Source organism: Eurypyga helias, unplaced genomic scaffold (assembly GCF_000690775.1).
Source record: "Eurypyga helias isolate BGI_N326 unplaced genomic scaffold, ASM69077v1 scaffold11532, whole genome shotgun sequence".
Lineage (NCBI taxonomy): Eukaryota > Metazoa > Chordata > Aves > Eurypygiformes > Eurypygidae > Eurypyga > Eurypyga helias.
The window spans coordinates 1-16,233 of NW_010234129.1; the positions used below are offsets into that span (position 1 = coordinate 1).

Sequence of the window (16,233 nt, forward strand, 5' to 3'; positions counted from 1 at the left end):
GCGGGTGCACGGAGGGCTGGGGGCCTCGGTGGGACGCCCGGGGGTCAGGGAGGAGGAGGTGAAAGCACCAAGGTTTGGGGGAGACAGGGATGCAGGGCCAGGCTTTGCGCCGGACGCGGCTCCCCGGGGACGTGGTCTTGCAGGGCTGGCCCCTAATTCTGAGCTTGCGCTGTAGGGTGGGCCTGCGAAGACAGGGAAGATGCCAGAAGGCGAGAAAACGAGTCAGTGTAAGCAAGAGGAGCAGCAGCGGAAAGAAGAGGAGCAGGAGGGTCTCATCGAATTCTACGGTTCCTACCAGGAGCTTTTCCAGTTCTTCTGCAGCAACACCACCATCCACGGGGCCATCCGCCTGGTGTGCTCCAAAAAGAATAAGATGAAGACAGCCTTCTGGTCCGTCCTCTTCTTTCTCACCTTCGGCTTAATGTACTGGCAGTTTGGGATCCTCTACAGGGAGTACTTCAGCTATCCCGTCAACCTCAACCTCAACCTCAACTCCGACAGGCTGACTTTCCCAGCCGTCACCCTGTGCACCCTCAACCCATACAGGTAAGAAACAGCGTCCCAGAGGTGTCAACCGCCTGGACTTTGGCGAGCGTAGGATAAAAGCATGTACTCTTGTTCTCCCCACCGTCCTCGACCGTCCCCTTCCGTAGCGGTGCCGGGGGGAAAGGGCGCTTTTTGCAGGCTTTCGCTGCTGCGGGGCATTCACAGGCAGGTGTCATGGTTTAGGCAGCTCTACTTGGTGGTGTAAATTAGCAAGCTGCACCCTAAACTGCCACAGGGCAGGAGCAGATGCTTTTACTTCTCTCCTAGAAGGATGGTAGCCCTCCATCCCGGGGTTGGATTTGCAGCTGGTGACCGGAATGTTCTGAATTACCCAGCAAACTTTCTTATTCCAAGCTGTTTCTGTGCACCCAGCCCTAAACCTGCAGGCTTCTTTCTCCCCCACCCCGCGTAGGTACAGCGCCATCCGGAAGAAGCTGGATGAGCTGGATCAAATCACCCATCAGACGCTGCTAGACCTTTACGACTACAACATGTCTCTGGCACGGAGTGACTGGTCCGCGCCGTCTGCGCGGAAGCGCAGCTCAAGGAGCCTGCTCCACCACGTCCAGCGCCATCCGCTGCGACGGCAGAAGCGGGATAACCTAGTCAACTTGCCAGAGAACAGTCCCTCAGTGGACAAGAACGACTGGAAAATTGGCTTTGTTCTGGTGAGATCCCTAGATATCCCGTGCCCTACCCACTCCAGTCCCTGCCTAGCGACTTCTGACTTGGCCGTGCCCTTCCCTACGTGGAAGCCTGATTAAGCTACATGGGCTTTTCCTAATGACGGATAAAGGTAGAGCTGAATCCTTTGCCCAGTGCAATCCTGCTCCCCAAGTCCTGTCCATGTGGGCCCCAGGAGACTTGTCCACATCAGCGTCTATCTTTTCCTAGGTAGGACAGGGAAACCTTGTCCTTCCTGAAGGCTGCATCAGCCTTTCAGTTGCCTTTGGAGGGACATTTATTAACATCAGCCACAGCGTTGCCCAACAATAGCGAAAGGGGAAAGCACTGGATGGCTGTGGGCCACCTGAAATGTGGCCATGGCCACGCTGGCTCCCAGGTAGCTGTTTCTTCGCCCTGGGGTACCTGTGTTTGCATTTAAAAAGGCACTGAAGGACTGAAGCTAATCGCTTGCCAGTTAACTGGAGTTCCCACAGGATCACAAACGTTTTTCTGGACACACCCTGAAGGAAGAGTTCCCCACACAAGAATTTAAAGCTTTTGGGTTTACACCACGTAGAATTTATGTGCTGTGCATCACCCCCCACCCTGTGACTTGCTGCTGCCTCCTGGGTTGTACTCAACCATGCTCGTTCGCCTGGCGTTTCCCTCCCACCGGGGACCTGCCCTGGTTTTGCTTTTCCCCATCCTGCTGATGGCTTTTTGGAAAAGCTGAGTAGCCCTGTGAAGTTCTGCCCATGCTGAGGGAACACAGCTAATCCACAGCCGCAGCCTTCCCTCCTGGACAAGACTTCCCTGACACGGCTGGTTTTTCTCCTTCTCTCAACAGTGCAGTGAAAACAACAAGGACTGTTTCCATCAGGCGTACTCCTCCGGGGTGGATGCTGTGCGGGAATGGTACAGCTTCCACTATATCAATATCCTGGCACAGATGCCTGATGCGAAAGCCCTGGATGAGTCTGACTTTGAGAATTTCATCTATGCTTGCCGCTTCAATGAAGCAACATGTGACAAGGCGTAAGTGGTGGAAACATCCCACCGAGTCTTCCTGAAAACCCCCCTGTTTGGTGCCTGGGTCTGAAGGGAATCAAGAAACCCACATTAGAGAATCTCTTTCCCAAGGTGGGATCGTCCCTTGTTCAGTTCCTGTGTCTCAGATGACGTCTCATGAGTCTTTCCCGTGGGTTGTGCTCACCAGTGTCACAGTTTCTGTGACCTGAAACGATGGACCTTGGTTTCTCCTGGTTTCTCCTTTTCCTGGGTTTCACACAAATGAAATCACTACGCTGGTACAAACCCCAGGGTGGGTACAGAGTGTAAGTCTCCTTAGTCTCTGCAGTGGTAAAGTGGTACCTGTGAGCCCACATACAGGAGAAGGAGGAAGAGAGAGGGCTGTTACAGAAAGTAAAATAATCCCACTTATCTCCTGCCATTATTGGTGAAAAAGCCTCAAAGAGGTAGTGGAATGAAACCCACCAGGAAGGGAAGAAAAGAGACAGGAAGAGCTAAGAGTTTTGTCAGCATTAGGAAGATAATACGGTAATTGCTCGAGTGCTGCTAAAACCCATTTGGGCTCTCAAGAGTTAGCAGTATGAAAAAGCTGGTGTAAAAACCTGTCCGGCTCCAGGACATTTTTTACAGCGCATTTTAATTGCTTTTCCCTCTTGGGGTGAGTTTACATAACAAATACTGCCCATCTGCTGTAAGCCCCTCTCCCTGCAGGTGGAAAACAGAGCTGCTCCTTTCAGAAAGCCCTTCCCCTTGGTCCTGCAGCCCCTCGCACCCCTCCTGAATGTGCCTCTTGCCCCTCTCAGGAATTACACCCACTTCCACCATCCCCTGTACGGGAACTGCTATACCTTTAATGACAACAGCAGCAGCCTGTGGACGTCCTCGCTGCCTGGGATCAATAACGGTGGGTGAGAGGCACCGGTGGGTGAGTAGCCCCGCTCCGCGGTCCCCCGGAGCATCCTGCCTAGCGCTGGGGGTGGCAGGTTGCAGCCCTGCTCTGGCTCGCCCGAGCTCTGTTTTCACCCATGGGGAGATGGCTGCCATGGACACAGCTGTCCCCTGCTACCACCCCACTGACCTCTCTCCGGCCAGTGCCCGGCCGTCGCGGTCGTTGGTCCCCCTGGACCTGCGCTGGTCCTTCCTGAAGTCCCCTGTTGAGCCGTAGCGCTGTGCTCCTGAGAGCCTGGTCTTCATCTCCTCCTTCCCCATTTTCCTCTTTCCAGCAGCCTGACACCTTTTGTGTTCCCAAACCCCCTGAAACCTCTCCAGGCACAATCTTCAGGTTTTTCTTGCATCCAGCTCCGAGCGTCTCCATGAAATCTCTCTCAATTTCCAGTTACGCTTTTTCTAAGCCACAGTGAAGAAACCCCATTCTCCCTGTCCTCTCCTGGAGCTCCAGCCACCCTCCATCGCAGCCCTGGTCGTTGTTCCTCTTCCTTCATCTCCTACAGACTGACTTCTGATCGTTTGGCTCCCCCGTCTCCCACAAGCCCTGACCCCCCTCCCCACTCTCTGACATCCCCTCAGGTCTCTCTCTGGTGGTGCGCACCGAACAGAACGATTTCATCCCGCTCTTGTCCACGGTGACGGGAGCCAGGGTCATGGTCCACGACCAGAACGAGCCGGCCTTCATGGACGACGGGGGTTTCAACGTGCGCCCGGGCATCGAGACCTCCATCAGCATGAGAAAGGTGAGGGAGCAGCAGGCGGAGGAGACGCGAGGTTATGGGAGGAGGGTTAACTCGGTGGGTAGGTACGGGTGGGTTGCCATGGACCCAGGGGGGGTTAAGGGAGGGGATTAATCACATGGATTGAAGGGAGGGGATGAAGAGCAGCTGACTGGACTGGACGAGATGCATTTGCTGCAGCGCATGGGTGGGCAATGAAATAAAGGGAAGCAGGGGGGCTGGCAGCCCCGTGAAGGCGTGAAGAGCAGGTACAAATGGCCAAGCAGCGTGCGGCACGGGCGCGTAGCAGAACAGCCCGGCGCGAGTCACCCGGTGCCACCACCCTCTGGTACTCCAGGAGATGACCGTGCGCCTCGGGGGCAGTTACAGCGATTGCACGGAGGATGGCAGCGACGTGCCGGTGCCCAACCTGTACTCCTCCCGCTACACCGAACAGGTAACTCCTCCTCACGGCTTCCCGACTTTCCTGAAACGCTTCAGTGCCCCTTCAGCCGTGCCGGTCCGTGGGCTCCGTTAGCAGCACGACGTCAATACGGGCTGCAGTGGGTTCGGTTCCCGTGTTTAGCCTTTTCCGCTTCATCCGCCTCCCAGGTCTGCATTCGCTCCTGCTTTCAGCTCAACATGGTGGAGCGCTGTGGCTGCGGGTATTACTTCTACCCCTTACCCGCCGGAGCGGAGTACTGCGACTACACGAAGCACATCGCCTGGGGTAAGCGGGCCGCAGGAACGGTAAAGCTCGTGCCCACCTGAGCCTGTTCGCTCCACCTCACGTCCCAGTACGGCTCCTCGTTGTCTTCCATGAGCTTCCTGGTGTGGGACACCCCAAAGTCTCGGACGGCTTGTCCCTCTGAGCTTGCCGAAGGAAACCTCTGGTTTCCCCGCGCTGCCACCCGTCACCTTTTGTATACAGATACTGTGAGTTTACCTGGATTTACTTTCTCTGCTGCTCAGGCTACTGCTATTACAAACTCCTGGCTGAATTCAAAGCTGACGTCTTGGGCTGTTTCCACAAATGTCGGAAACCTTGCAAGTAAGTTTGACTGTCGGTCACGTAGATTAGGAACTCTCTATTCCTGGAGGTGCCGGGAAGCATTTGCTGACCGGGACAAAAGCTTGGATTGCAGCTCAGCTATTGCCCAAAACCAGTATTTTTCCCACCAGGAAGCTGAAATGGCTGAGGAGCATCAGGATGAGCTCCCGAGGACTGCGCAGGGGCTCGGTGGGAAGCGGGCAGAACTTCAGCCAGGGGCAGGGGGGGCAGTTTCCAGGAGAGACCTGGTCTCGTGGCTCCTAGAGCTTCAACAGCTAACGCAGCCTCTTGCTTTCCAGGATGACAGAATACCAGCTGTCAGCCGGATACTCCCGCTGGCCTTCTGCTGTCTCAGAGGTAAGGAGAGGGCTTCCTGGCTCCCCAGCACTGCTTTGGCCTCCCATTTAGTCCTTCCTCAACCGGTGCATGAGGTGACTGCGATCATGTAATGCACTTTATTGCACTTTTCATTTCAGGACTGGGTTTTTTACATGCTTTCACAACAGAACAAATACAATATCACATCCAAGAGGTGAGAACCCATAAACAGAGGTTGTGGCCAAACCAGAAACCATCCCGGTGGAGTGTGTGTGTCGGGAGGGCCAGTTAAGACTAAATCACCAATGGGAAAAGATTAGGCACGGGACTCATGGACAAGGCCAGTGGGTTTGAGTCAGGGTAGACTTAAACTGAGACTTCAGCAATGACCGAGAATCGAGAGTCTGGAAAGGGTCGGCCGCTAGTATGGAAACAGTAGGCCCCAGGCAGCTGCTGAGTGGTCTGGAGTCATGGGAAAGGGCTAGTGGAAGAGTGGGAAGCAGAGCCATGCAGGAGCTTGCACTTGGCCAGCACAGGATGCCACCAACACTAGGTTTCCCAGCGCAGTCCGAGATGTGCGCTCTAAGTACCAAAGACTGTATTTTGTGCAGAATGAGGGAACTGCGGAGATGGGGGAAAGCCCCTGAGCGGTATATGCATGAGGACAGGGAGCAGAGGGGACAACTAAGCTTGGTGAAGAAATGCAGGGATTGTGGATTTGGGGTTGCTGAGCCCCATCTTTTATGTACAGGAATGGAGTTGCCAAAGTGAATATCTTTTTTGAGGAGTGGAACTACAAGACCAGCGGGGAGTCTCCAGCCTTCACGGTACAGCCTTTACTGCCACGTCCTCTCTAGCCACCCATTCCCCCAAGATGTCCCTCCATACTGGCAGGCGTTTGTTCCAGCAGCATTGCTGGCTCCCAAATCTCTTTTCCTGTGGCAGGGTGGGAGGAAGCTCCCAGCACCTCGGGGGCACTGCTGGCAGGAGCAGGCAGGCAAAAGGCTCAGACGAGGGCTGTCGTGAGGAAAGTGCCCTTTCTACATCTCTTGCAGGTAGTTACTCTGCTCTCCCAGCTTGGGAACCAGTGGAGTCTCTGGTTTGGATCCTCTGTCCTGTCTGTGATGGAGCTTGCAGAGCTGATTCTGGATTTCACTGCCATCACCCTTATCCTGGCCATGCGGTGGTTCCGTTCCCGGCAGCAGCTCTCTCCACTGGGAGCCCCTCCAAGCAGTCAGGATAACACCGCTTTCCAGGATGAGCTGCCAGGTCTCGGCGCTCCGCACCGCTTCACTGTCGAAGCTGTAGTGACTACGCTGCCATCCTACAACAGCCTGGAACCACGTGGGGCGAGCAGGGATGGTGAGGCGGGACACGAGTGAGACAGCGGCTCATTCCACGGTCCGGATGGGCGGCAGCTGGAGCAGAGGCTGCGCACTTTTGCCGTGGGACCTGCGTTTCTTTCTTTCTGGTGCGCTCTGCCTGGACCATAGCAGAAGGCTGCCCCGTGGTTGGCCTGGATCCGTCGTTTTCACAAGCGTAGATGAATCCTTTGGTCTCTCACGATACTATCGCTCTGGGGATCACCAGGGATGCGAGTTGATCTGGTGTACGTACGGGGGAGATGCCCACTTGGTTTCCTTGCACGTGCATCCTTTGCACACGCGTGCACGCTTTCTTTTCCCTGCAGCAAGAATGCTGCCACAGCTCTGGTCTGTCCTTAATTAAAGAGGTTTGGCAGGCACAACTGGCTCCTTCATGGTATGACAAAGGGCAGGAGCGGAGTCTCCGCTGGGGTGCGAGTCTCTCAGCAGGCTGTGGTTTGGTAAGCTTTCCCTAAGGTTGGAGCCTGGATGCTCTTTCCTAGTTTTTAACATCCAGCTCTCACCCCAAGACCAAGCCACCCACCCTCTCCTCCCACCCCAGCGCTCCAGGGAGGTGGCTGGCACTTGCCGTCACTCTCAGGTTGGGACAAATCACCCCTGGGCAGAATAAGGTGTCCCTTACACGGCACGGGTAGATCTCAGCTGTATCGCAGTCTCCTTCCTTGAGATACACCACAGACACGTCTGTTGGGTCATTTGCCAGAGCATTCGGGATAAACTGATCTCCATGTAGCAGCCATGGAAACAGGGTGGCTACGCACACCCTCCGACACATCCCAGTCTCCCTACTGCCACGAGACCCTGCGGAAGAGGATCAGAAGGGCACAGTGCCTGCTCTGCTTCACTCTCCGCGGCTCTGCAGGGGGTTGTGAAGCACAGACACCCTGCAGGATTTAATCCAGGATCCTCCCAGGGAAAGCTTTAGCCTATTAGAACAGACCACACAGGCAATCAAGGCCAGGACCAAAGATGGTCCTCTTCCCAGGAACCGATCTGGGGATCTTCGGGTCAGAGCACACGTCTCCGTTATTGCAACAAGCCTGCCGTGCTATTTTTTTTTTTTAACAAATACTCAGACTCCTGCTGCAATGCTGTTTACACAGCACTTTATGCGGTATCAAGAGAGAGCAAGGGTGACGTCCTCAACAAACAGAATTAGCCACTTGACCGGACACAAACACAAATACCAGAATTTAAGGGTGTAGGTTTAGCAAAGACCTGTGGTACCGCGTACCCAATCACCCTGCAAACAGCCTCTCTTGAATTTACGAACTAGTTAATCATAACAAAAAAGAAAACCACGCTTCAGATGTTTTAAAAATGAAGATAAATGCACTTCCCTTGGGAAGCTGGAGGATTTTACTGTGGTACATAAGCTGTTGCCCAATTCTTCCCTTCGAGACGTTAAACACATGCTTGTTGTACAGCTTTTGCCTTGATCACCTGGCTTCTTGCATCCCAGCAGAGAGCGATCCTCTTTCTCCCCACAGACGTGGACATCCTAGTTTTTTATTACACAAGTACTCATGTGTTTTCAGACTTTATCCCAGTGCTCAGCTGATGCCCCTTGTTTGAGAGAGGAGGTGATGTCTCTGCTGGGAATAGAAGGAAGTGATTCAGGGGGTGTCCTTCAGCATCAGGGGCAGCCCAGTGGGCAGAGCTCCACAGCCACTTGAAGGTGTGGGAACATGTATTGCCCCTGGGAGGCCCCCACTGGAAAAAACTCAGGACTTCTCCAAACATGCCTAAAAAAATTCCACTTTCTGTGTTTATGGGGGAGTTTAAATGAAGTAAAAACCTGACGCCGGACACAAAGCTGTTGGCTTCACGGTCAAGAAAGGAGAAAGAGCAGGTGCAGCATCTAAACCAGTCTCTGTATGTCACAAATGGACGATGATTCATACGTTGAGCAGGATCCTTCTGGAGCATCTGAAGAGTGAGACCGGATTCTTCACATCACGCAGTACCTTGATGTGACCCGCTGCATCACTCATAGTTAAGTGGGTAATTAAAGGATGATTAATCAGAAGCGTAACTACTTGAAACATTATCTTCTACATCATGATGAAATACAGCTGTAGAATAAGGTGATGTATTCCCTAAGGGAAGCTTGCACCATATTATCCCTCTCTTTTCTGTAAAAATGTTAAAATGCAAATTAAAAAAAGGCTTTGACTGATAAATCAAAAGTAACAGCCCCATCCTGGGTAGCTGTAAATCCAGAGTTGAAAGCCTGGATGAACATGAAGCCGTTATACAAGTTGGTCAATATACCAGCTCTCCCTGGCCTGAGGAGCGGTGCAAAAACTGCCACCTCGGGGTGATCCTCCCAGGAACATCCCTGCGCTTCTCGTAGGCTGGCAAGACCACAGATTACCAGCTCTGCAGACGCGTAGTAAGCTCGGTCTGGCCGAAAACAAGAGGCCAGTCCAGCAGTGCCGGAGCGAGAGTGCCAAAACCAGGAGCGTTTCACTGAGAATGTGAAATCCTCCAGGAAAGGGGAGAGAGTGGGCACTCGGAGGGATTCAACACCCGGCAAAAGGCAAACTGAAGGTCTGAGCTGAGGTGAATTAGTACAAGAGGAGAAAGCTGAGTGGGTGTAAACGCTGAGCAGTCACAGGCACGTTTGGAAGCACAGCACAGTTATTTGGAAGACATGGGAAACTTCCAGGGAGCAACTGTAGGTCACAGGACACTGCAGAAGAGTTGTGTCTTTGGACTGGGAGCATCTGCCATGCAGGGAAGTAGGAATACCAGTGCTGGAAGGGAGAAGGGAAGTGCAGGAGATCACCGAGAGGGTGAGTTGGAGTAGGAGTGGTTTGTTTTGCAGGATAGGCAGCACAGAAGTAGTTCCACATGCTTAAGGAGATGGATGAGGATGAGAAACACAGAGGTTTATAGGACAGGGAAATTACAGAGATAGGGATGAGTGTTTAGGAGCTTAACAATAGCAGAGGGTTTGCGGAAGCGTTTGGTGCTGCTGAAATACAAGGAAAGTCAGGTGAGCTCTTCTGGGACATGGAAGAACCCACAGTCAGGGATAAGGGCCACCAGCATCTTGGGAATGCTGTGGCAGCAGAGTTTTGTGAGTTGATTGAGGGCTAAGAGCATTTGGGAGTCACGTGCTAGCAGAAAAAAAAAAAAGGGATACAGTCTGGGAAATGTAGGGACACTGGTGTTTCTCAGGGTTCCAACTCTAAGATCAAACTAATTTGGAGAAACCGAGAACCCCTGAGAAAGATTAGTGTGTAGTGGGACTGGGGCAATGGAAAGAAGTACTGGAAAACAGGGAAGAATGGGCCAGCTCCTCCAGGAAGGGCAAAACTGATGGTTGAGAAAGCAGGGAACAGAAGGACAGAGTGCCGCAGTCAGGCGGGCTCTGCTCCCTGCTGAAAACTTGTTCCTTGAGTCTGACAGTCACAATTTCAGATACAAAACTTGTTTCCCCCTTCTCCGTAAGAATTAAGGTAAGGGAGGACACGCACGGAAGTACGACGTGTGTACGTTTCTAGGGAAGTTGGAAAATGAGAAAACCAGCAATACATTTAGAAGAATTCAACTCAGCTTGCTGGAGCACTTCGAGAAGCTGGATGGAAAGGTGCAGGGTTTGTCTGCAAGATCAAGGTCAAACCCTGAAGGAAAGGGTAACCAGGCTCCTGGGACAGGTTCAATAAAACCCAAGGGGTGGAAATACGGTACATCAAGAAGCGAGCATGGCAATGGTGCCGCTGGGGAAAGGATAGAGGGGAACCAGGAGCTCAACAACAGCAAATAGGGGAGCAAATAAGGATGTTTTGAGTATTTCTGGCAAAACATAGATCAAATATCACCACAAATACGGAGGCAGAGGTGCAACTTTTTTTTTGGCCTGTAACAGCGGAATTTTTGTGAGGAGACCCAGTTACTTCTTCCAAGAGGAAGCACTGTAGGTAACCTAGAAGTAACACTGGGCTGAACTCACATAACCAACAGACACAGCCGAGTCGCCTATTTTGTAAAACCTATATCCTTATCTGTTATATCTCTCAGAGTGATTATTTGCTTAGAGGTCAGAACAAAGACAAACTCTCCGTGCTTCCCCATTATTGCCTCTCTTCACCAAGTTCAGGGCTCCAACTCCAGTGGGTAAGTCAGAGCAGAGCCCTCCATCCCTTCCCAGGGAAGCTAGGTCCATCAAGTGTTGATGCTGCATTCCTAAAACCCCTTTTGCCTTCCCCACCACCACTCGGTTACTTCTCCAGATGAGACAAGAAAACACCAAGGAGAGCACGGGCCTACTTTGATCAGCGCAGAAACCTCAGGAAACACCAGAGCAAGGTCTCGGGCATCCAAAACCATGAAAGTTTAAGGCACATCCATTTAAGAGCGGTATAGTTGAGGCTTTTCCCCCACCAAATCCGAAAGGTGTCGGGATGAAGAGTTGATAGGGCAGCTGCATGTGTAAAGGCAGGGCGTGAATTCCTAATTAGACCTATGAAGAGCTACTCTGCCAAAGCCCTGGCCTTGCTTTTAGCGTGCATCTAAAGCCACGTTTCATCCAGGATAAGACTCCGCAGGAGCGACAGAGGTGCTGATGCTTTGCAGGACAGCAACCTCAGAAGGCGAGTTCCCAGCAGAACACGGTACTTCCGCACCTTGGCAGGAATTGTAGCGTGACTAGTTCGTCCTGGCTCTGCAGGCCCAATCTGTGCGGAAGCTTAGACTGTAGATGCTGCTTTAATCCACCAGCCAGTCCAGATACCCTCCTTCCCCAGAAAGGCTCTCCTCTTTGAACACATCAGCCTGGCTGCACTGCTCCGAATTCTCCACTGACCATACGTTGTCCCGGTGTGATTTTGCCGATGTTTAAGACCGAACAAAGATTGAGGGAACCACAAGCCACATGAAGTACTGTTTTACAACCTCAAGTTTGCAACAGCAGGGGCAGATAAGGGCACAAAGTACCTCATTTTAAAATAAGTCCGCACTGGAGAAAGGTCAGTCATTTCTTTTTAATGAGTTTCAAGTGTACAGTGAAGCAAAACAAGGGGGCACTTACCTTTATTCCAGCTGTGCTCCAAGCTATGCCGTGAACAGCGCCCCGCTCTTTGGAACGGTCCATTTGGATCATGAACACGCGTTCCAGCGCCACTTCAACCCCAAAGGGGAATTGTTTTCTGGGTTTAAGGACCTGAGGATAGGTTACTGAAACCCAAAGGCAGCCCAGCCCAAGGAAGCAGCGCGACTAGCGACACCCCCTCCCGTTCAGAGGGTCACCTCGCCTCGCGTTACACCGTGGCTGGACACCGGCCGGAAGTAGAGTTGGTCTGGGCAGCCTCTTCCCAGGGAGCTGCTGGACCTTACATCTCGTTACAGACTTACCGCAGAATCGGTCCAGCGCACGCTCCCAGCGCGACCGGAACTACCACCACCGCAGCGGAAGACTCCCCGCCGAGGTCCAGAACTCGCGGCGCGCGTAGAGTACGCAAGCGACCAAAAAACAAACCCCAACGTGCTGAAGAGTTTGGCGTCCCAGCCCCTCCCCACCCACCGACAGACCAGACGAGACTCAGTAAGGTGGTGAATTGTGTTTCTTAGAGACCGTTTCAAGTACATGAGCTGATTACTACAACATGCCGGAGATTACAGTTGTGTTTATAGAGGAAGGAAATAAACTGCACGTGCGTGAGTGGCTGTAATGCTGTGGACAGCAAAGTTCCTTGCTTTTACTCCGAGGGCCTTGGTGATATTTTTTTTTTTTTGCCCATGCATAGAGACACAAAGGAAGGGAAAGGGAGCAGAAGAGGCAACATACAACATCTAAGAGAAAGAAATGGAAGAGACAGCCTAGGGGGACCTCAGCCCCCAGAGGAGCAGGAGGAGTGGGGCACCAAAGGCTTGTTGAGAAGAGTTCAAGAGAATTGCTGGTCTGGGGGCCTCAAGCTCGTATGCCCACCCCCTAAACATGATAGCAGTTAAGTAGTACAAGCAGGCCCTGGCTCCTCTTCAGTAGGTGCACTTCTGACCGTCCATCACATCTCAGTTCCACAGGGAATTAGGGAAGTGCTCAGGGGACGAGGGCTGCTTCACTCCAGATCTTCATCTCTGCCCTCACCCAAGGTGGAGAGGGATGGAATTGCAGGGAGATGAACTCAGCGCAAATGAAATGCTGGGGCATGGAAGTGAGCATGCAAAACCTAGCCCCTTCCCAGATGCCCTGTGAGGAGGAAAGGGGCTTCCCTGGCACACCCCGTGAAATAAAAAGCATCTGCTCCTCCCAGCTTTTGTACTTCATCCCCATCCGGGAACTCTAGCCATGTTCTCCCCTGCTTCCCCACACCCTCTTAAGCCTAGACAGATCCCAGTGTATTCCAGAACCGAGGCAGAGATTCCCAAATTAAAGGGGCACCCTACTTCCGGTCCAGATTACAGGCTCAGCTTGTAAAAAAGCAGGCAAGATACACATTCCTCAGAAGACTCTTCAGAAAGTGAGGAACAGGGCAGCTCATTTAACCCCAGGCCTGACAATACATTCAAGCAATTCATGGCTCTTGATTTTTGAAGGAGAATAAGGAAACGGCTTACAGAAAGCCACAGCATTCCATGCTGTAAGTTTACTTCTAGCAGAGGCCTCCTTGGATCTAAATTTTAAAGAACCTATAGGAAGCAGGAGGATTTCAGTTTGATAGGCAAGATCTCTAGAGATCTAAGCTGCCAAACTGGGACATCTGATGTCGCTTTGCAATGCCCATGCCCAGAGCAGCATTTCCCTCTGAATCTCTAGCTAATCGTTCTGAGTATTTTAAAAAAAAGGCAGAAACAGAACAGGTATTCATAGTTAGAAAGCTCTGCGGCTCAGTCTCATCCGGAATGCCTCCAGTCAGCCTCCTTCACATCCATCTGCTATGGAGTAGACTTCCTTTGACATTCAACCCAGTAACACAACAGGAAAACGCCCATTCCCATTCTGCCACTACCCCAACATCTTCCAGAAAGCTACAAGATAGAAGAAAGCCACAGGGTCCTGGCTTGTGTCTGCATAGATGAAAGGAATATTTGACACCCCCCACCAGGCGCCTTACTGTTGTTGTTTTGTTCCTTCTGGCAGGAGATTTTAATCCCACACGTGCCTTTTTGATAGTAACAAAACTCCTTTCGCTTAACTGTGTTTAGTCTGTTGCACTTGACTGAGGTAATCATGTAGGCTCTCCTTTATAATAACTGAAATGGCCATGTTCAGACAGCAAGTCATCTGAAAATAAGGACAGGCAGAATAAGTCGTTTAAGTGCTCATCTCTCCACGGCTAGAGAAATCGAGATGACTACATCGAGCTCAGTCGGTTGGCTCGCAGTCACCGACCAACACAAACTAGCCTTTATTTCAGAAGCTCAATGAAAAGCTTAAGTCATGCTGCCACTCTTTTTAGGCAGGATACTGAATCTCACATGCTGAAGTCCTTCATCCCCAAAGGCACTGCGTTAAGGCATTCTTATTTTGCTAAAGTCCGCACAGGCACTGTTTGACAAGCTCTCACCCAAAAATATACCCTAAAAATTCCCTGCAGAAGAGCAGGAGCAACGGCTACCCACTCCTCCCCTACTTGCCTTTCCTCTAAACTCAGATGACCCTCCCCCTAAAGCTGCAGCAGCTGTTGAAGAGTCTAACCACATTCAGTAGAGCACTTCAGAGTCCTATACAGAAGACAAATCAAAACCAGTAAAGAAATCAATGAAGAAGCTAGGTGGAAGGGAAGGGAAGATTCAGGGGCAAGAAGAGACAGGCAAGGTGACAGGGGACAGTAGGCTGCAGACTGAAGGAGCTACATTCAAGTAAAAAAGTAGACTGGAGACAAAGCAATAGGAAAAAAGAAAAAGGAAAGAACAAAAGGGCAAGTTACACCAAAGGTCCCCCTGAGACCTCCAAATCCCCCACCAGGGAAGGGACTTGCCAACCCACCCGCTCCAGGGTAAACACCCCTTATAGGTTTACCTGACCTAGCAGACAAAACTTCCCACTTCTCCAATGCCAGCCACCCCCAAATCCCTGCCGTCACTACGTAAAGCCTACCATTCCCACAACAAGCAGGGGGTTGCGGCACCACCACCTCCCCTCCCCGAGGGCTGAAATCAGTACTTATGCCACCAAGACCCTCCAGATCTCAAACCAAAAAGAAAAGAGTTTAAAGTACTCTAAAGCTGGGGCTTCTTCACCTTTGATCCGGGGTTTTTCGATACTTACTCACAATCACCACCACCACAATGGCACAAATCACTCCCATCATGATCATCATCTGGAGAGAAAGATTGTCAGAGAGCAATACTCAGCACAGACGGACAAGTTCACATCTTCCCTGACAGCCAGGGAACATAAGCCAGGCCCTGAAGGCAGGTCAGCCAAGGCCTCAAAGTCTTTCCACCGTGGAACAATCCTATTCCTTTGAAATAATTAAGCCCCAACTACCCTCCCTCTCAAAGCCCGGCAGGAGAAGACCAGCCCAATGTCCTTCTAAGGAAGGAGGTCACCACACTAGGAAACTCACCTTGCAGTTCTTCCACCAGTACTTCCTTTTCAGTTTTGCCGCGCTACTTTCAAATTGTGAGGCGCCAGCCTGAAGGGCATCTGCCCGGTCATCCAGCTCTGACAGTTTCTGGTCTCGTTCCAGCACCTTGTCGACATTTACACGCATTATATCAACCACCTGCAGGAAGAAGAACAGGAGCAGTGGTTGTATCGCTAAAGAGTTGAAAAAGTCAGAGGGCCGACTTGGCCAATAACCAACACTGTGATACTAAGAAGGGAAAACCCCAAACAAGGCAAAAAGGTCAGGGTAAGAAGCAGCTTTCCATCCGTTGCCTACTTTGAAGCAGGAAAACCATAGATGGCCCATTAACGTACCAGTTCAAGTACGTTTAAACCAGTTCCTCAGCCCCACAGTCTCAACTATTTTTAAAAGCTCAAACCCAGCAAGCCTAAGCTCCCCCCCACCCCATGAGGGTAATGATACATGCTCGCCCCCCCATACCTGCAGGAGAGCTACGTGTTGCTGCCCCAGTGAGGCATAAAGGCGTTACTGCACGTCAGCAGCCACCCCACAGACACTGTCAGGCAAGATCATAGAATCATGGAATGGTTTGGGTTGGAAGGGACCTTAAAGATCATCCAGTTCCAACCCCCCTGCCATGGGCAGGGACACCTTCCACTAGACCAGGTTGCTCCAAGCCTCATCCAGCCTGGCCTTGAAGACATCCAGGGATGGGGCATCCACAGCTTCTCTGGGCTGTTCCCTTGAAGCAGCTGGCAGGGATTAAGAGCCGTTCTGGATAGAGCTGGATAAAGCTCTGGCAGAGCTCTATTTCCATAACGGCTGCACGATACAGGGTACCAAAAATCTAACTCATCAGAAGTATCTGGAAGGAAGCAGCTTTTAAACACAAATCAACCTCTCCTCCAGCCTCCTTTTAGCCCTGCCATCGTATTCTGAGTATTAACGGATTTCTGGCAGTGGCAGGCCGGAAGCACCCAGCTGCTGGGCAGCGGCACTGCTGCTGCAGAGCAGGAGACGCACGGGCAGCCCGCGGAGCCACTCACCTC

The 16,233-nt window shown here is 51.9% G+C and overlaps 2 protein-coding genes across 2 annotated transcripts in view; one reads left to right on the top strand and one right to left on the bottom strand.

The window, feature by feature from the left end:
• The first annotated feature begins 179 nt into the window (after positions 1-179).
• SCNN1A (sodium channel, non-voltage-gated 1 alpha subunit) lies at positions 180-6,659 on the top strand. Its single transcript, XM_010161954.1, has 12 exons — positions 180-546; positions 959-1,214; positions 2,060-2,247; positions 3,045-3,145; positions 3,769-3,932; positions 4,267-4,365; positions 4,521-4,638; positions 4,881-4,959; positions 5,259-5,316; positions 5,436-5,491; positions 6,029-6,104; positions 6,333-6,659. Exons 1-12 carry the CDS (start codon positions 200-202, stop codon positions 6,657-6,659), a joined length of 1,869 nt encoding a protein of 622 aa, XP_010160256.1. The 5' UTR covers positions 180-199.
• Positions 6,660-13,968: 7,309 nt separating this feature from the next.
• VAMP1 (vesicle-associated membrane protein 1 (synaptobrevin 1)) overlaps positions 13,969-16,233 on the bottom strand; it is a gene marked incomplete at its 5' end in the record, with an annotated part of 2,389 nt that continues 124 nt past the window's right edge. The window contains 4 exons of the mRNA XM_010161955.1: positions 13,969-14,484; positions 14,881-14,932; positions 15,182-15,340; positions 16,231-16,233. The exon at positions 16,231-16,233 is cut by the window's right edge and continues 124 nt beyond it. Of these exons, the coding sequence (XP_010160257.1) occupies positions 14,468-14,484; positions 14,881-14,932; positions 15,182-15,340; positions 16,231-16,233 (231 nt within the window). The remainder of the gene's footprint in view (positions 14,485-14,880; positions 14,933-15,181; positions 15,341-16,230) is intronic.